General features: G+C 35.5%; 3 protein-coding genes across 3 annotated transcripts; all 3 read right to left on the bottom strand.

Annotated features, from left to right (window-relative positions):
* Nucleotides 1-4298: 4298 nt before the first annotated feature.
* LOC106293459 (calcium-binding protein CML19) lies at nucleotides 4299-5683 on the bottom strand. The gene is made up of 7 exons (XM_013729137.1): nucleotides 5591-5683; nucleotides 5356-5485; nucleotides 5248-5284; nucleotides 5134-5161; nucleotides 4890-5042; nucleotides 4691-4793; nucleotides 4299-4578 (listed from the first exon to the last, which is right to left on the bottom strand). The coding sequence occupies exons 1-7, from the start codon at nucleotides 5591-5593 to the stop codon at nucleotides 4514-4516; spliced, it is 519 nt and encodes a 172-aa protein (XP_013584591.1). The 5' UTR covers nucleotides 5594-5683; the 3' UTR covers nucleotides 4299-4513.
* A 170-nt stretch (nucleotides 5684-5853) lies between these two features.
* Nucleotides 5854-7236, bottom strand: LOC106325027 (red chlorophyll catabolite reductase, chloroplastic). Its single transcript, XM_013763050.1, has 2 exons — nucleotides 6846-7236; nucleotides 5854-6614 (listed from the first exon to the last, which is right to left on the bottom strand). The coding sequence occupies exons 1-2, from the start codon at nucleotides 7194-7196 to the stop codon at nucleotides 5994-5996; spliced, it is 972 nt and encodes a 323-aa protein (XP_013618504.1). The 5' UTR covers nucleotides 7197-7236; the 3' UTR covers nucleotides 5854-5993.
* Nucleotides 7237-14238: 7002 nt separating this feature from the next.
* LOC106324162 (heat stress transcription factor B-1) lies at nucleotides 14239-15819 on the bottom strand. Its single transcript, XM_013762180.1, has 2 exons — nucleotides 15231-15819; nucleotides 14239-15095 (listed from the first exon to the last, which is right to left on the bottom strand). The coding sequence occupies exons 1-2, from the start codon at nucleotides 15438-15440 to the stop codon at nucleotides 14451-14453; spliced, it is 855 nt and encodes a 284-aa protein (XP_013617634.1). The 5' UTR covers nucleotides 15441-15819; the 3' UTR covers nucleotides 14239-14450.
* Nucleotides 15820-20099: the final 4280 nt, after the last annotated feature.

Below are 20099 nucleotides of genomic sequence, written 5' to 3'. Positions count from 1 at the left end.
AGAATACTCATCTATCAATAAAAACTCTTGGTTATCCTAATTTCTAAATCATAATCCCAGATATACTATATTTCTCTATAAAATGATAACTTTCCAAAAATAACATTTTAAAAAAGTTTCTTTAAAAAATACAACCTATTGATCAAAACTTCTAAAAAAATACTCATCCTACATCTATCAACAAATATTCTTTATATCCTAATTTCTAAATCACCATCCTAAATCTACAATATTTTGCTATAAAATGATAACTTTCCAAAAATAACATTTTAAAAGTTTATTTAAAAAATACAACTTATTGATAAATAACCTAAATAATACTCTCTCAAAAACTATTATTGTTATTTTAATTTCTAAATCACAATCTCAAATCTACTATATTATTCTATAAAATGATAATTTTTCAAAAAAAAAACATTTTTAAAAAGTTTATTTAAAAAATACAACATATTAATAAAAAATTCTTGTTATCCTAATTTTTAAATCACAATCTCAAATCTAAAATAGTTCGCTATAAAAATGATACATTTCTAAAAATAACATTTTAAAAAGATGTTCTTTAAAATATAACTTATTGATTAAAACTCTTAAAGAATACATCTAACAACAACAAATTCTTGTTATCCTAATTTCCAAATCACAATCCCAAATCTACAATATTTCTCTATTAACATGATAACTTTCCAAAAATTAGTATTTTTAAAAAGATTCTCTAAAAATACAACCTATTAATCGAAAATGCTAAAAGAATACTCATCTATCAACAAAAATTCTTGTTATCTTAATTTCTAAATGACAATCTCAAATCTACAATATTTTTCAACAAAAATGAATAACTCTTTGAAAATAGCATTTTTAAATGTTTATTTTTAAAATAGTATTTGTTGATTTAAAATTCTAAAAGAATACTCATCTACCAACAAACATTCTTGTTATTCTAATTTCTAAATCACAATCATAAATCTACAATATTTCTCTATAAAATGATAACTTTCCAAAAATAGCATTTTTTAAAAAGTTTATTTAAAAATACAACCTATTGATCAAAAATTCTAAAAGAATACTCATCTATCAACAAAAATTCTTGTTATCCTAATTACATGACTTAAACTCTGATGATGTTGTGAAAGACCGTTTATTCTTAAATATAATTAAAAATGCAAAGCAATATAAGTAATTTGAAACTCTAAACTGACATTTAAACCAATGGTATCTTATGAATTGCATAATTTTACTATCATTTGATGTATATAATTGATCATTTAAAATAGCATTAAGATATCATTAGGTTGCATTTCCATGAATAAATCCATATCAGTTGTTGGAGATGCCATTTGGTGAGTCTGGACCATTTGGAGCTGATTCGAGAAAAAAAGAGTGATTTTGGTCGAAAGAGGAAATGGAGCTTAATGACTTCACAGCAGCCTAAACGCCATGCCACAAAGCCGCTGTGAAGCCAAGACGACATTACCTCAAAGAGTGGTAGCCGCAGAGTTGTTGTGTCATTTTCGTGTGAGCTGAGTCGGGATGACACAACGGTCTACGAAGCCGCGACCATGGAATAATGAAGACAACAAAGATGAAGTGTTCCAGCGGCCTGTACCCCAGTGACAAAACGACGTGCCAAAAGGCTGATGTGTGCCTTGCAAAGTCAACATTTGGAGTTTGACGAGACTCTTTTTACAGTTTTACCATTTGTGTTTTAAGCTACTATAAATACATTTTAGATCTTATCTTATTTTCTCTCTAAACACATTGATATTTTGGTGAAAGATTGAATCTATAATAATTTTTCTTTGTGTTTGCTGGATTAAACTTGCTTCTCAACATGATTTCTCTTAAATCAATCATGGGTTTAAGGTTAATCGTGAAGATTAGTGAATATACTCTTATTGAATATATGTGTTAGGTAGATAGGGTGATTAGTGAAAAGTTAAGGTGTTTATTGTTAGATCTACTTGTTTCTATGCTTATTAAGTGTTCTTAATGCTTGATTTGATTTGATCACTTCCATCTTGATATTAAGTCATTTTATGCACCGAAAGTGTTTGTTAAAATGCTTGACTAAACTTGATATTGCTCTAGCTTGAATAACCAAAGAGATTTGATATAGGATTACTAGATGGTTAGTAGACTTGAACATAATGCATGCTTGAATGATTTGATCCAATGGAATTGATGTTTACTCAAGATTGCATAAGGATCTCTCCATTTGAAAATGATTGATTTTTATTGGTGTTCTAGACATATAGGAACTTGTGATTGCTTAAAGTTAACACCTTGACTTAGAAACTAATTTCCTTGCATCAATTATCTTAGCCCATAGGTTCTCCTTTGAACAATTGATTGAAAGCTTTAGATATTGTCTTGCTTAGTTCTTGAAAAGAAATCACTTCACTACATTGATTGCATTTAGATTAAGCATTCTCTTTGCTTCATGATCACTTAGGATTGAATTGACATTTTTCTATACTACTATGATCTAGGATTGAGCAATTAATCCTTATCAACCAACAAAGTGCTCCAGAAAATGGGATATAAAATGCAATTTGATAAGTTCATAAGTGTAATAATTATCTATGCCATATGTTAACGCCGCTATACTCACTTCAAAATAAAAATGATCAATTTCACGTCCCAAAATTTGTTTGGACCACCACTGATTCATTGTTCTAACAATTTGTAGATATATATATATATATATATATATATATAAACATATAAATCTTACTAATCAATAAACATAATTAAACATAAATATATGTATAATTAATACTGAAAAGAAGAATAAAATACGTTTATTCGCTCGTATTACCAGAGAGGGATCTATTGGTTTTTGGTTAATAGACCAAGCAAATGCTGGAGTTCTTCTACGACGCTTCCAAGTTGACAACTGGATAGACAATGTTGGAGTATGATCCTCCTCCCTTTCCAACCTATAGGACAATTAGCTCAACCACTCATACATGATATTATTAGTTATTAAATTAATATATTTGAAATTTGAACAAAACAATTCAGACCAACAAATCTGTTTTAACTGTTACAAACTGAAAAAATTCAAAATTTGGGCAAATAAATAAAAAAAAAAGCAAAAAAAGTGAAATCAAATGTGACTAATATGGCATTATTTCCTTTTTTTCTCTTTTGGTTTATGATAGATTGAAATATGACTCCAATTAATGGACATATCAAATAAAAACTTATTCATAATCATGAGTTTTTTTTTGGGAAGTTTACATTTATTATATTCATCTTCAGTCCTCTTTTAATCATTGTAAACAAAAAGAGAACATTTCATGAATGATAAACATTATCAGTGATAACTCATAAACATTTGAAACCTTAAATTTAACTCCTTCAATGTCATTTAACCAATGTGAATCTATTCTCATCTTTAGCTAAAGGATGAATCAATTCTACAAAAGCTATATTCAAAAAGAAAAAAAATAGTTATGCTAAATCTTCTATATTTCAAAGATGTGGCTTTGTGCACCATAAGCTGTGTTTAAAAAGCGTCGCTTAGGCTAACTAAGACTAGAGGTGGCCTCCAAAGAAAAGGTTGTTGTTTTAAAGACTTGAAATCAGACTAATTCAGGGACGCGGACGCTTCACCATGCTTCACACTGCCCCACATGCTTCCTAATGTCGCCTTCCGCAAACAAAGGTAAACTATCTAGTTATGAATTTATAGGTAATATATTTGCTTACCTTTAATGTTTCAAAAACTTAAAAACACGTTAATCTATGCCAAAAACTAAAAACCCTAATTACATGACTTGAACTATGATGGTATACTTGAACACTATAGTTAAGAGTTGTGTTACAAGTGTTGCTACTAAGCTTCAAGATCATGGAACCATGTTACAGTGTCAACCATATATACGTGTGTATAACCAAACCAATTTGATTTACAGATTGGTATCGTGGAGCTTTGTTTATATTAGTTTATTGTTTACCTATTTATATGTTTTCTCAAATGATATTCAGCTTTTTGTTGGTATTAGCATGGTTTTATGATCATAAAATGGTGTTAACATGTTTAAGTGTCAATGATGATGACTAACCTTATGTTCTTTGTGTAGGGACACCTCATGTCCGAAAGGCGACCTGAGGACAGCTTGTTTAGATAATTAAAACCACTTCCATAACCATAACAATGGAGTCTCAACTGCGACTTCAACAGACAGCTTGTTTAGGATTTTGATTACTCTTTTCTTGTCCAATGCATATGATTCCCTCTAAGCACCAAAATACATTTCCTATTGTTTTCGAGTTTATACAAAGAGATCATATAATGATGATGATTAATATTATATACATAGACATGGCGTAGAGGCAAAAAACAAATGTGAGACTTTGACATGTTCTCAATAATGGATGTAGTTACATGGTTACATTTTTTACTCGCGAAACACACTTCAAACTTCTTTATTTACGACAAATCATTTTTATTATATAATCGTAGTGATTGACTTAATATATTCCACAACCAATACTATTGTTATTACTTCTAGTAGCCGTAAGAAGTTCTCCTCATCATCTTCATGAACTCCTCCAAACTAACTTCTCCATCTTCTGTGTTGGTTAAGACAAAGACAAATTGTTGTTTAAGTGGGTTGCATTAATCACAAAAAAAAACTTAACTTGACTACAAATGACTACTTTGGAGAGACATGTTTTCACTTACTATCACGATCTGCTTCTTCGATCATTTCTTCTATTTCATTATCTGTGAAATTTTCTCCTAGCTCCTTCGCGATCTGCTTGATATCGTGAGGTGAAATCTTTCCCTAAAACATTTCACAACTTCTACAAGTCAAACATTACTCAAAACAAAAGAAATGAATAATAAATTAATTAGGAGAAAGATAGGTTTGGATTATAACATTGTTGTCGTGATCAATGATCTTAAATGCTTTAGACAATTCATCTTTAGAGTCTCGTTCTCCGAATTTTGTTGTCATCATATGCACAAACTCTTCGAAATCTATTGTTCCACTATTGTTTTTATCCACCTCTGCCATCAGTTCGTTTATTTGCTACACACATTCACAAGAAACATATACAACAAATAAATGGAATATATCATATATAGAAGAGTGAAAACTATAGTTTTCATAGAAAACAAACCTCATTAGTCATCTCAAACCCGAGAGACCTGTAAGCAGATGATGATAATCTTTCTTAGTGCTAACTAGAACTTGAAGAAATTTATATAATTAACTAGAAAAAATTGTCACTGACCTCATAGCAACGTTGAGCTCGCGAGCATCGATGCTACCTACATGTGAAATGAAGGACTAAAATCACGTGCTTCTGATTTAGATTTGGGTAAACTGGTTTAATACGTACCTGAACCGTCTATGTCGAAGAGATCAAATATTTCTCTGATCTCTCTTCTCTTTTGATTGGTCAATCCATAAGTCTTCCCTTTAGTTTTAAGACCTCTTCTGAACTGTGCTGCTCCGGACGCGAAACTTGCCTGCCGTAAACAGAACCGATGAACAGAATAAGCAGAAGAATCTAAGCTGTTTCTGTATTTGAACGATGTGGAACTAAGGAACAATCAAGAAAAAAAAACACTAACCATTTCTTGTGTGGGAATGAACAGGATGTGATATGATCAGACAAATATGAAGAAACTAAGATGTTTTTTTTTTGTAATTTGGTCTTGATGAGATAAAGATGACTAGACTTCTTGTCTGATTATTAGCTCTTTTGAAAGCGATTGGCTTAAAGACTTCAAATTTTGCACGTTTTTGTTCCTTTCACTAGTTTGTTTAATAACACGATACATTGGCGCTAAAAACAAAACCTTCGTTGGTGCGTATTTCTCTTCGAATCAGATACTCAAAACAAATAAAAATATTTTATAATATAACATTATCTAGAGGACATCGCGATTGTGTAAACGGGTCGATTTAGATTAGTAAACCAGAGACTGTAACATTTGTTTAACTAGTTTATTCGTACAGTGATACTGATGTAACCTAGAGAACTCCAAAAGCTTCTTTGATAGCGTGTATAACACGGGAAGAAACTTCATCTCCAAACATTCTAGGAAACTGTAAATCCAAATCTTCCTCTATGCTCTTCTTTCTGAAGCTTTTATCTCTTCTTTCCAACTCCAACTTCTCTTCTTCTCCCACCACTCTCTCCTCTCCTTCCTCCTCCTTCGCGCAACGCTCAAGCCAAACCTCAAGAACTTGCTTAGCAGTTGGACTCACATGCTCCCTCAAGATCTCCTCCAGCCTCTCCCCTTCGTCCGCGTCGATTTTAAGCATCGAAGCTGTGGGAGAGAAAGCAGAGCGGACAAAGAGAGACGGCGAGACGTAGGGTTTGATCTCGGGGAGCTTGAGGAGTGACTGGCGATGAGTATCGAGAGCAGTGTCTTGGTAAAAGGTCTGGAGATAGTCAGGGTGACGAACTAAGTCTTTGCGATGAGGGAGGTCGAGGATGAGAACGAGCGACGTGGGACTGCTCTGTATGAGTTCGACCACGAAGTTTGGAGCTTCTGTTGAGGAGTTTAGGAATGCAGAGATGCTTGTTATGTTGAGAGACACTCCTGTCGGAATCTTGACGTGTATCCAACTTCCTATAACAAAATCAATCTGAAAAAAAAAAGACATTATTTTTTTTTTGTAAAGGAAAATTAAATTAAAAAAAAAAAAAAGACATTATTACATGTTTCAGTTCATTACAAAACTGAACTCTGGTTCTGTCTGAATCATGCAACTGAAACTCTAAAACCAGCATGCAGAGCGCATTAAGATTCGGTTCCTTAACCTAATCATGATTAACACCCAAATCTAAAACCCTAAAACAGAGAAACAAAGCTATACCGGAGATGATTTCTCGCCGGATCTGATGTGAAGAGAAGCTTCGGCAGAACCGTTAGGGTTCTTGAAGTTCCGTACATCCGTTGGGAGGCTACAGGGAAGGAGTTGCGAGTGGAGGCGATCCTCCAACGTCGACATGAGATCAGCCATTAGCTCCCTGCGCGAGGGCGAGACGTAAGGAAACTCCATGAATTTCTGACGGAGGAGGAGATCGTTTTGATCCATGGACTGGAATTGAGCTTGGACTGTGAGTACTCTCTTTGAGAATCGCGACGGTTTTGATCGTATCGAAGGTAACGGCGAGAGAAGCGGAGAAGAAGAGTAGAGGAGAGTGTTGCAAAATATCATCGCCATCTTTTATTATATGTGGCTGTGAGTAAAATATCAGCTTTCTTCTTTGTATTGCACACCTTTTTTATAATTATTTACACTTTCTCAAAGTATAAAAAGATATTTTGTCAATTGTCATCTACAAAAACTAATTACATAATGAACAAAAAAAAAATCTAAAAAGAGTGTTATCTTAAAGTAGAAAAAAACTCAAGAAATATCATATATTAAACATCAAAATTTATTTTAAAAAATAATATAATAATCTATAAACCAAAAATCTATTTTAGACGTCAGAATACACTAAACCGAACCTGTTAAAGTATATGCGTGTGTGAATTACACAGAGCTAAACATAGAAAGATACTATGTTTTCTAATCCTTGAGAGCTAGTGCTTGCATGCTTGGTATTGATTTTCTACTAAATGATGTTCTAGTCTTGGCAGGACTTAAAAGCGGCTTAATTGGGCATCAACGAATATACTATTCAAATATTCCGTCTGAAAATATGTTTATTACGTAAGAAAATGGTTGAGGATTTATTAAGCGACAAAATTTTAGAATATATATATATATATAGGGAGAATTGCCAAGTGTGACTCAAAACTTGGAGTGAAACCCAAAACAATACCCCAACTTGGGTCAAAGGCAAAAGTAACCTAAAAGGCTATTGAAATTACAACTATCCCCTTGTGACCAAACAAAAAAACGGAATTCTTTTTACGTTTCTACCCCTCGCAAGTCGTCTGTTTAGACGACTTGAAAATAAGTCGTCCAGACGACTTAACTTAAAGTCGTCTGGACAGTTAGTCTTAAACATAATTTAAAAATTTTGTAAAAAATATTTTGATAAGTGAAAAATGGGAATTATGTAATTAACATATGTCTTAGGAGGTATAAATTAAGATATAACAAATTTCAATTGTTTTCAGCATAGATGAGTGAAAGTAGTGAGTCATGATATTCTTAAGTTTATGTTTCATCAACATATGTTGTAGTATTGTATGTGTTCTTAGGGTTAGATTTTGGAAAGAATTAAAACCGTTTTTGAAAATTTTTAAAATAACTTATGCGTGTTCATTTCTGTGTATAGTAAACACTATTTAAGTATAATTTGATTTTATAACGTGGTTAGTTAGTTAATCTAGTCATTTTAGTTTAGGGGTTCATTTTAGGGTCTAGGACGACTTAATATTTTGTCGTCTGAAAACAGACGACTAAATATTAAGTCGTCTGTTGTACATTATCAGCCAGAATAAGTCGTCTAAACCGGACCAAACCTTAAAGTTTACCAATGTAATTTTAAAGCTAACCGGATTATTTACCCAATATATAAGGTGATTTTTATTTTTTTTGTTTCATTTTTCGCGAAATTCAGAAACCCTAACAGTTCTCTCTCAAAGGCGATTTCGAATTCCCACGATTTCCGAACAAACCATCGTTCTCAACATCGGCTATCTATCTCACTTCATTCTCACCGTTGTCGCCGCAGCTTCTTCTAACCCTAGCCGCGCCGATTCCTCTAAACCCTAGCGCCGCCGATTCCACTATTTCCGAACAAACCGTCGCCCTCGCCACCGTGGTCACCAACGTTCTAAACACTAGCGCCGCCGCTTCTTCTAAACCCTAGCGCCGCCGCTTCTTCTCTGTAAACCTTAGCGCCGTTTCTCTGTAAACCCTAACGCCGCTAAGTCATCAATCTCGAGGAAAAGATGAACATAAAACGTTGTCTCTATCAATTTACTCATTCTCACCGTTTCACGTTTATTTTTTCAGATCTATAACCGCAATGACGAGTACTCCAACTCCTTCTGCGACTGGAAGACTTGTAAGTAATTTAAGTCGTCTACTAAGTCGTCTGGACTTATATTGTTGTCTTTGATTATTTTGCAGACAAAAAGGATGGATATTCCAGAACTCCCCCGTAGGTTATACACATCAGGGGAAGAACCAGAAGCCCACAATAGCATTTCGTATCATACGGATAACAGCAAGTTGCATACTGCTCTTAGGAAAGCTCTTACTGATGACGAATTTGAAGAGCTCAAGGAGTCGAGTTTGGGAGTTTTCATCAAGTTCAAGGAGCAGGGATTTGGTTGGGCTTCAAGGCTGGTTCACTACATGCTCAGTTTCAAGCTGGACATTAAGAAGAAGTATGAGATGTGGTCTCTCGTTGGTCCAGAACCTTTGAGGTTTTCACTGTTAGAGTTTGAAAACCTCACTGGTCTAAACTGCGAGTACATCGAGGACCTTGAGACACCAAAATGTGACGTTACCCCAGAGATGGTTTCTTTCTGGGGGATGCTGGGAGTTCATCTGGAAGCTGGGCCAACTACTGATCAGATAATAGCAGCACTGAAGAGATGCGGGGATTGGTCCAGGGAAGATCGCAAGCGGCTCGCGTACCTCTCCATCTTCACTGGATTCATTGAAGGGAGAAAGTTTTCAACCGCTACACGATCTACTCTGGCAAGGCTAGTGATGGATTTAGAACGGTTTGAGAATTATCCATGGGGGAGAGTCGCGTTTAAGGTGCTGATGGACTCTTTGTGGAACAAAGAAATTGCTGGCTGTTACACCGTGGATGGGTTTATACAAGTTCTTCAGGTCTAGACGTACACAGCTATGCCGGAATTGGGTGCTAGTATTGGTGGTCCCAGAGCAGACAGTCCGTCTCCACCGATACTGGCTTACGAGGGCAGCAGAGGCCGCAGATCAATGAAAGCTGCTATCTTGAGTCAGGTATTTACTTCAATCCAAAAGACTGCGCAGACGACTTATTATAAGTCGTCTGGAAAGTCTTCCATCTGGACGACTTATTAGACGACTTATAATAAGGCGTCTGGAAAGTCTTCCCAGCTGGACGACTTATCGGACGACTTAATTAAGTCGTCTGGAAAGTCTTCCATCTGGACGACTTATTAGACGACTTATAATAAGGCGTCTGGAAAGTCTTCCCAGCTGGACGACTTATCGGACGACTTAATTAAGTCGTCTGGAAAGTCTTCCATCTGGACGACTTATTAGACGACTTATAATAAGGCGTCTGGAAAGTCTTCCCAGCTGGACGACTTATCGGACGACTTAATTAAGTCGTCTGGAAAGTCTTCCATCTGGACGACTTATTAGACGACTTATAATAAGGCGTCTGGAAAGTCTTCCCAGCTGGACGACTTATCGGACGACTTAATTAAGTCGTCTGGAAAGTCTTCCATCTGGACGACTTATTAGACGACTTATAATAAGGCGTCTGGAAAGTCTTCCCAGCTGGACGACTTATCGGACGACTTAATTAAGTCGTCTGGAAAGTCTTCCATCTGGACGACTTATTAGACGACTTATAATAAGGCGTCTGGAAAGTCTTCCCAGCTGGACGACTTATCGGACGACTTAATTAAGTCGTCTGGAAAGTCTTCCATCTGGACGACTTATTAGACGACTTATAATAAGGCGTCTGGAAAGTCTTCCCAGCTGGACGACTTATCGGACGACTTAATTAAGTCGTCTGGAAAGTCTTCCATCTGGACGACTTATTAGACGACTTATAATAAGGCGTCTGGAAAGTCTTCCCAGCTGGACGACTTATCGGACGACTTAATTAAGTCGTCTGGAAAGTCTTCCATCTGGACGACTTATTAGACGACTTATAATAAGGCGTCTGGAAAGTCTTCCCAGCTGGACGACTTATCGGACGACTTAATTAAGTCGTCTGGAAAGTCTTCCATCTGGACGACTTATTAGACGACTTATAATAAGGCGTCTGGAAAGTCTTCCCAGCTGGACGACTTATCGGACGACTTAATTAAGTCGTCTGGAAAGTCTTCCATCTGGACGACTTATTAGACGACTTATAATAAGGCGTCTGGAAAGTCTTCCCAGCTGGACGACTTATCGGACGACTTAATTAAGTCGTCTGGAAAGTCTTCCATCTGGACGACTTATTAGACGACTTATAATAAGGCGTCTGGAAAGTCTTCCCAGCTGGACGACTTATCGGACGACTTAATTAAGTCGTCTGGAAAGTCTTCCATCTGGACGACTTATTAGACGACTTATAATAAGGCGTCTGGAAAGTCTTCCCAGCTGGACGACTTATCGGACGACTTAATTAAGTCGTCTGGAAAGTCTTCCATCTGGACGACTTATTAGACGACTTATAATAAGGCGTCTGGAAAGTCTTCCCAGCTGGACGACTTATCGGACGACTTAATTAAGTCGTCTGGAAAGTCTTCCATCTGGACGACTTATTAGACGACTTATAATAAGGCGTCTGGAAAGTCTTCCCAGCTGGACGACTTATCGGACGACTTAATTAAGTCGTCTGGAAAGTCTTCCATCTGGACGACTTATTAGACGACTTATAATAAGGCGTCTGGAAAGTCTTCCCAGCTGGACGACTTATCGGACGACTTAATTAAGTCGTCTGGAAAGTCTTCCATCTGGACGACTTATTAGACGACTTATAATAAGGCGTCTGGAAAGTCTTCCCAGCTGGACGACTTATCGGACGACTTAATTAAGTCGTCTGGAAAGTCTTCCATCTGGACGACTTATTAGACGACTTATAATAAGGCGTCTGGAAAGTCTTCCCAGCTGGACGACTTATCGGACGACTTAATTAAGTCGTCTGGAAAGTCTTCCATCTGGACGACTTATTAGACGACTTATAATAAGGCGTCTGGAAAGTCTTCCCAGCTGGACGACTTATCGGACGACTTAATTAAGTCGTCTGGAAAGTCTTCCATCTGGACGACTTATTAGACGACTTATAATAAGGCGTCTGGAAAGTCTTCCCAGCTGGACGACTTATCGGACGACTTAATTAAGTCGTCTGGAAAGTCTTCCATCTGGACGACTTATTAGACGACTTATAATAAGGCGTCTGGAAAGTCTTCCCAGCTGGACGACTTATCGGACGACTTAATTAAGTCGTCTGGAAAGTCTTCCATCTGGACGACTTATTAGACGACTTATAATAAGGCGTCTGGAAAGTCTTCCCAGCTGGACGACTTATCGGACGACTTAATTAAGTCGTCTGGAAAGTCTTCCATCTGGACGACTTATTAGACGACTTATAATAAGGCGTCTGGAAAGTCTTCCCAGCTGGACGACTTATCGGACGACTTAATTAAGTCGTCTGGAAAGTCTTCCATCTGGACGACTTATTAGACGACTTATAATAAGGCGTCTGGAAAGTCTTCCCAGCTGGACGACTTATCGGACGACTTAATTAAGTCGTCTGGAAAGTCTTCCATCTGGACGACTTATTAGACGACTTATAATAAGGCGTCTGGAAAGTCTTCCCAGCTGGACGACTTATCGGACGACTTAATTAAGTCGTCTGGAAAGTCTTCCATCTGGACGACTTATTAGACGACTTATAATAAGGCGTCTGGAAAGTCTTCCCAGCTGGACGACTTATCGGACGACTTAATTAAGTCGTCTGGAAAGTCTTCCATCTGGACGACTTATTAGACGACTTATAATAAGGCGTCTGGAAAGTCTTCCCAGCTGGACGACTTATCGGACGACTTAATTAAGTCGTCTGGAAAGTCTTCCATCTGGACGACTTATTAGACGACTTATAATAAGGCGTCTGGAAAGTCTTCCCAGCTGGACGACTTATCGGACGACTTAATTAAGTCGTCTGGAAAGTCTTCCATCTGGACGACTTATTAGACGACTTATAATAAGGCGTCTGGAAAGTCTTCCCAGCTGGACGACTTATCGGACGACTTAATTAAGTCGTCTGGAAAGTCTTCCATCTGGACGACTTATTAGACGACTTATAATAAGGCGTCTGGAAAGTCTTCCCAGCTGGACGACTTATCGGACGACTTAATTAAGTCGTCTGGAAAGTCTTCCATCTGGACGACTTATTAGACGACTTATAATAAGGCGTCTGGAAAGTCTTCCCAGCTGGACGACTTATCGGACGACTTAATTAAGTCGTCTGGAAAGTCTTCCATCTGGACGACTTATTAGACGACTTATAATAAGGCGTCTGGAAAGTCTTCCCAGCTGGACGACTTATCGGACGACTTAATTAAGTCGTCTGGAAAGTCTTCCATCTGGACGACTTATTAGACGACTTATAATAAGGCGTCTGGAAAGTCTTCCCAGCTGGACGACTTATCGGACGACTTAATTAAGTCGTCTGGAAAGTCTTCCATCTGGACGACTTATTAGACGACTTATAATAAGGCGTCTGGAAAGTCTTCCCAGCTGGACGACTTATCGGACGACTTAATTAAGTCGTCTGGAAAGTCTTCCATCTGGACGACTTATTAGACGACTTATAATAAGGCGTCTGGAAAGTCTTCCCAGCTGGACGACTTATCGGACGACTTAATTAAGTCGTCTGGAAAGTCTTCCATCTGGACGACTTATTAGACGACTTATAATAAGGCGTCTGGAAAGTCTTCCCAGCTGGACGACTTATCGGACGACTTAATTAAGTCGTCTGAAAAAAAAAAAAAAAAATGTTAATGGCATTTTCGTAGATAAAGTGCAAATGTGGGGTTAAAATCTCAAAAAAAAAAGGAGTCAATAGAAAAGGTTAGTTTTCTGTTTGACTCCAAGTTTTGAGTCACTTTTGCAAAAAGCCCATATATATATTTTTAACGAATTTAGTTTAATTATAACTTAGTTGTTGTAGAGCTAGTTGAAATATTTTTCTTTTTAATTTAATCTCGTAGTATTCTTTTTGTTGGAATTTTTTATGCCTTGTGTTATGTAAGAGTTAGGTATTTCTCCAATTGCATTTTCTTCTATACAATGTTGTCTTTGTTGTCGACTTTTCTAACAATTAATATGAAAATATTCGACGGGTTACGTAAAAACACGGAAACTACCTACTAATTGCAAGAGAAGTAGTCAAGTTCTATTAATTGAGGAGAAAATAAATAAATAAAATCTATTTTTTTGTCAATCCTCTTCCTCTTTGAAGTTTCAATGTGACCCTGGACCAAATCCAATCCCATGCTTATACATTAGCTAGAAGTTTTTAAGAGCATAAAAATAAGTAGGTTGCTCAAAAAAAAAAAAAAGTAGATACACCCAATACTAAAAATCTGAAACGTGTCTTATTTTTTTTCAAACTTAATACACTAATAAAGTACATATTACATAAAAATCCATTTTAAACATAAAAATAAAACACTAATCTTCCTTACGGAAAATTATTAATTAAAAATCATTAAAACTTCAGCTTTCTCTTTTTTTCTTTCGTCAATGACGTGTCACACGTTTGTATGAACAAGTATCTAGAAGTCTTTATCAGTTGCAGACTTTGCTGCTCTTCCACAACGGCGCGTGAAAGTCCACGTTCTTTACCTCCGTCATATGGGACCCACCCACCACGAAATTCTTCTCATCACGGCCCCTCTTCTTTCTCTCTCCTTCCACCCAAACCCCAAACAGTTTCAAACCTTCACCTACCACCCCCTTCTCTTCCTCCACGGCGGCTCCACCGTCTCCGCCGCAGCCTTCGCAGTCGCTCTCTTCCTCCTCCACCGCCGGTTTGAATTTCTTCCCTCCTTTGATCATCAGATCGATCTGCTCCGGTCCCACTTTCATCTGCTCGGTCAAGAACGCCACGAGCTCGTCGCGCTGCCTCTTCGCCGCCGCGAGCTCCGAGCTCAAACTGCTGTTTTCTCTTTTCAGCTTCTCGTTCTCCCCGGATAAGTCAGCCACCATGTTCTCCACCGACCCCGGGTGCTTCGACCCTGGCGATGACGTGGAGCTAGAACCGTGATCGTCGCCCGCAGAGTTTGACTCCGACGGCGAACCGACGACTATGCATTTCCCCGCCGCGGCGATCACCGACTTGCGCCGCCGTATCTCCGACAGCAGTTCCTCTTGTCCTCTCCGGAAGTTGTCGTTAGCAAACTCCCACTTGTCCGGTACCGTTTTCCGGAAACCCTATAAAAAAATATATATATATATATATTCATGAGCTTTCTAGAAGCTTTTCTCACCAACTACCAATGAATGCTTCATTTAACCAAAATGATTTAATTGGAAAACAAATGAAAATGACTTTGAGTTGTAACTCACGTAAGTGTTGAGCTGACGAATGAAGCTTGAGAAGTTGTTATGCTTGAAGTACTGAGGGAGAAGATCCTTAGCGAACTCGGCTGTTTTCCATACGACGAAAGCTGATCCATCTTCGTTCCATGAAACGACGTCGTCTGTGCTCTGATCATCCACTAGCCGGTACGTTTTGCTTAAAAACGGCGCCGGAACAGACCTTTGCGCCGCCATCATCACCGGTGAACTTTTTAAAAACTAAAGAAAACAATAAAAGATGCACTAAAAATAATCTAGACAGAAGGAGAAGAAAAGAAGATTTTAGAAAATGAAAAATCGGGAGAAACGATTCAGCAACTAAAGAGCAAGAGAGCAGTGAGAAATTCCCAGTCCCAGCAATAGAAGCCTGAGAGGAAGACACGAGAACGGAGGAGATCGGAGTTTCGTTTGGTTTCTTCCATCTAACGGATTATCTGATGGAGGAGGAAGTTGGAGACTACGACCATACTTCGCCGGAGCTAAACCGTGAGTTAATTAATACAAAACTAAACCAAAGTTTAAGTGTATTTTTTTCTAAAGTTTTAGCAAAAACAAAACTGTTTTAAGTGTATTTTCTTCGGGAGGGAGGTCAATTATATAACGCATAAAGCATTATAGATCCTTATGTGGGTCCTACCTTTGTAAGAAAAAATAAAAAGAGAAAACGGATGCTTGTTCTAGAAATTCTCAGAAACATCTTTAATTTTTTATATGTCCCTTGATCAAAATGTTCATAAAGTCTTCTTTTGAGTCATGCTTTCATTTTATTTTCCTTTTCTCTCCGTTGAATAATTTTCCAGGAAATTATGCCATATGATACATCGTTTTTTATATGTCATATATATGCTGACAAAAAAAACTAATGTCATATGTAATATAGTTTTATACCAAAATTATGCATAATTTAGCCATTGCTAAAAATGTTATCTCCAATTGAAATATATACATCTCCAATGTATTTATCTATTTTTTTCTCTATAATAGAGGTGAGTTTCTCTCCAATGTATTTCTTTATTTTTTCTCTATAAAAGAATATACTTAAAAGACTTTTTTTATTTTATAAATAACACATTTAACTTATAAATGTTGCAAATTAACTCATTTATTATAACTTTTAATTTTTTTCATAAAACTGCAATATTATTTAAATTAAACATTTTATTACAAATGACATTAGAAAATAATAATAAAACAAAATAGACATTATCTAAACATCTCATTACTATATTTTTTCCATAAATAGTCAATTAATGCATTCCGAAGTGAGAAATGAGCTTCTTTATCTTTGGTTTTTCTGAATCAACTTAGAAATTCTTGGAACCGATTATCTTCATCATCTGGTATTTGGACTTCTGGTGGTAGAGCTTCTCTTCCAATACACTAAAAGAAGAAAATAAACAATTCTTAGAGAACTTAAAGAAGTCAAGTGAACAAAGACAAACATCAGTTGGAGATTCAAAGACAAAATTTTGCTTTAAAACAGATAAAGGAAAAAAATATATATTTTGTGACGTAAATTCCATAAAAGATCTAAATCTCCGTGAACATTTCCAAGTAAAGAAATCACATATTTTACAAAAGCGTAGTCACTAGCAACAAAATCAGCAAACTCCTCCTCCATCCACGTCGTTTGGACAATATTTTAACAATTTTTGTAGATCCGGAAGTAATTTACCGGAGTATCAAGTTGTTTCAGCATGTTGTATTGATTAATATTTAAGTATTAAATTGTTTCAATATTTAAGTTAATTCTAATATGTTATCAATATGTAAAATTATGTTAAACTTTTAATAATTAAAGTTTAATTAATAGTTTAATTATCAATATAAAATTTTAGATATCATTTATTAAATAAAAAGTCTGACTTTAAAATAAAATAATTAATATGTAAACATAAAATAATTAGATATTTTTTATTTATTTTATTTATAATTATAAAAATTAAAAATTAGTATGTAAACAAAAATATGTGTATTTATATGTAAATATTGTATTTCTTCGTAAACATGTATTTTAGTTATAATCACAAAAGTTAAAGGATTATTTTGTAAATAAAAAAATACATCTTTATTATAGAGAAATATTATTTTTTCTCTTAAATATAGAGGAAAGAATAGCAATCTCTATTATAGGAGAAAAAATAGAAGTGTGTTGGAGTAAATTTTTCTTTATTATAGCATATAGAGATAAATATAAGGATGGGTCGTAGATGCTCTAACAAATATTAACAATATGTAAAGTTTTTTCAACTATGACGGGAGACGACATGATATTTTTATTTTAGAAAACACGACTTTGTTTATTTGAATATTTTAATGCGCCACCTAACACATTTTGGCTTCAATTCACATTTGGTACCAATCAGCTTCATTTACCTTTTCTTTTTCATTTGTGTATCTTTAGACTAAACAATTCCGATAATATATTTTAACGTCTGGAGTCGTGATATTTACAAGTTATCAAACCCCATCGACATCTACGGTCTTCATTCTTAGATTTATTTCCAGCACCCTTGGCTTTTTATCTGCATTATCATTGATGCCACGGCTAGATAATAATATTCATCAACGACGGTAAGTCTTACCTGTCGTGACAGATTTTAAGTTCTCATAAAATCATCGACATCCGCGTCTCCATTATTCGATTCATTTCCACCACCACCTTTTGCCTTTAATCTTGTCAAGGACAATATATCTCACATAAAGGTATAAGCTAGAGATAATGAGATAAAGGTAGAGTAGAAGCTACAGATAATTGCATGCACATGGTTGATTAAAAAAAAGTTTTATAATTTGCGCAAATTCGAGACTTGAATAGTTGGAGAAAAATGGCGCACGCTTGCATAACTATATTTTAAAAGCTGCTTCTAGACATTCATGTAATATTGGATCAAAAGATGATAATTTTTTTAGTCAAAAAAGGCGATAACAAACTTGTGAGAAATTGTCGATAGTTGCAATTGCATGCATGTACATCTCCTTGGACCTCAAAGTAACACATCGTTATTGATAATTCATAAAGGTAAAATTGATGATCACGATGAATGTAGTAATGTATATGATCCCTTAATTCAGTTATTGATTTTAAGCATATGTATGAAACCGCTCGGGAAAGTATAGTAATGTATGATCCCTTATTTTGGTGTTTAGCTCATCAATGATTTCCAGTTTTAACTAGCATCCACTTTGGTCAAACCATCTTCGAATTTCCAATGTTTTAGCATCTCTTCGTGTATGTGCGCTAAAACAGGGTTCGATTCAGTAGACTAATCTCTGAGAGTTTCACTACGAAAGCTCCACTTATAGACAAGAAAATCATAGGTAATGGCATTAATAAACGTGTAGGCAACTTTTTTTTCTTCGTATTGATAGGCTTTTAGTTTTCTTTCTATACCCAAGCTGAAGTATATAATTTTAGAATCTTACACTCTTTCACATTTCTTACAGCAAATGATTTATAAGCTTCCTTGTTTATTGAATTAAGTATTCTGTTCAGCCGTGACAACGCCAAAGACCATTTTTTCCACGCAGAATCGAATAGAAACAGCTTTGATTTTTGTAAAAAGTACTATAGTGTCCAGTTTGATAGTAAACATGAAAATTCTTAATTATGTATTAAAACTTCCTCATCAAAAATTGACACAAAATTCTGTAATAACTTAAAGTTAACCATTTAGTATATTTTCTTACTAAAATACGTAACAGTTTATTTATTTAGTACATAAATGTTCCATTTCCATTTTATTCCTTTAATTTACAAATAGTAGGTTAAAAAAAATCAACTATTCTGATTTTCTATCAAGATATACAAATACGAAGTGCCGGACCATTATAATATAAATTATGATTTCATATTAGAATTATTAATTATCTAGCTAATAATTATAACTGAGTTTGATTCCGGAATTATCTTTAGTTGTGGATGCGCCGAAAAAAAATTAACGACGTAATTTAATTTGCATTATAAATTTTGGTACTGCAGAAATTTTGAACCAAGAACATAAACATGCTTATTTTGCAACTGATAAAACAAATCTTGAACCATTAAGCCAACTAGTGGGTTGTGTCCTTAATGTTAAGCAGCTTTTTTGGTAGTTGTGGACCATTTTGTTTGTGGTTCATCTATGGAAAGTTCGAACTCATTTCTAGGTTGTGTGAAATGAGAGAAAATGACCACTTGAGCAAATCAATTGAAGTCAGAGGCGAATGGTTATAATTGTATAACAGTGAAAGATAATTGAAAATACGGCGAGAATTATTGACACGTATGTGGAAACGTCGATTTTAAACGTAACTCTATTATTATCCACGAATCTTTTTGATGGAACTTGGAAGATGAGTCTGGTTGTTATATAATTGCGTTTGTTGAGCATTAGAATGTTTGAGTTCCACTACTTCCATCATAGCTTTTGAACTGTGCTTTTTCCATATTCTCTCATCTTAGCTTTTGAGTCGACAAAAACTGTTCATGGTCACATCCAAAATGCGATAGCTAATGTATTTTATATGTTTTCAAAAAGAAAACTTACATGAGTCATCAACATTACTTGAAAAGAATCGTATCAACAAATACATTTGGGGTTACAGAAACAAATATATACTGAATTGAATTTTAATACTCAATCATCCGTTGAATTTTCATATCCAAAAACATGCTGCTGCTGCATAGCTTTAAACAAAATATGCGTCAGTCTATCTTAAGCTGCATCTTTAGCATTTCTCTATGATCTAATAGCCCATTGACAACTCAGAGGTCCCACTTGGACCAGTGTTTTGCCTTCATAAACACCTGTATGCCATGTAGTATTGGACACCAGTTTATGTTAGTACTAGTTTGCTGTCTTTGATACCAAATTT

The sequence above is a fragment of the Brassica oleracea genome, chromosome C1 (assembly GCF_000695525.1).
Source record: "Brassica oleracea var. oleracea cultivar TO1000 chromosome C1, BOL, whole genome shotgun sequence".
In the NCBI taxonomy this organism is placed as follows: domain Eukaryota; kingdom Viridiplantae; phylum Streptophyta; class Magnoliopsida; order Brassicales; family Brassicaceae; genus Brassica; species Brassica oleracea.
The sequence above is the reverse complement of the archived record's forward strand: the minus strand, read 5'-3'. Positions and strand labels throughout refer to the sequence as shown.

What these genes read in the sequence shown, in the direction of transcription:
- LOC106293459 (XM_013729137.1), bottom strand. An exon ending in GAGCTCAACGTTGCTATGAG is followed by an intron (nt 5,162 to 5,247) that starts GTCAGTGACAAT and finishes ATCTGCTTACAG; the next exon opens with GTCTCTCGGGTTTGAGATGA. An exon ending in GGTTTGAGATGACTAATGAG is followed by an intron (nt 5,043 to 5,133) that starts GTTTGTTTTCTA and finishes GAATGTGTGTAG; the next exon opens with CAAATAAACGAACTGATGGC.
- LOC106325027 (XM_013763050.1), bottom strand. Translation starts at nt 7,196, where the DNA reads ATGGCGATGATATTTTGCAACACTCTCCTCTACTCTTCTTCTCCGCTT. An exon ending in CCGGCGAGAAATCATCTCCG is followed by an intron (nt 6,615 to 6,845) that starts GTATAGCTTTGT and finishes TTTTTTTTTCAG; the next exon opens with ATTGATTTTGTTATAGGAAG.
- LOC106324162 (XM_013762180.1), bottom strand. Translation starts at nt 15,440, where the DNA reads ATGATGGCGGCGCAAAGGTCTGTTCCGGCGCCGTTTTTAAGCAAAACG. An exon ending in TTCGTCAGCTCAACACTTAC is followed by an intron (nt 15,096 to 15,230) that starts GTGAGTTACAAC and finishes ATTTTTTTATAG; the next exon opens with GGTTTCCGGAAAACGGTACC.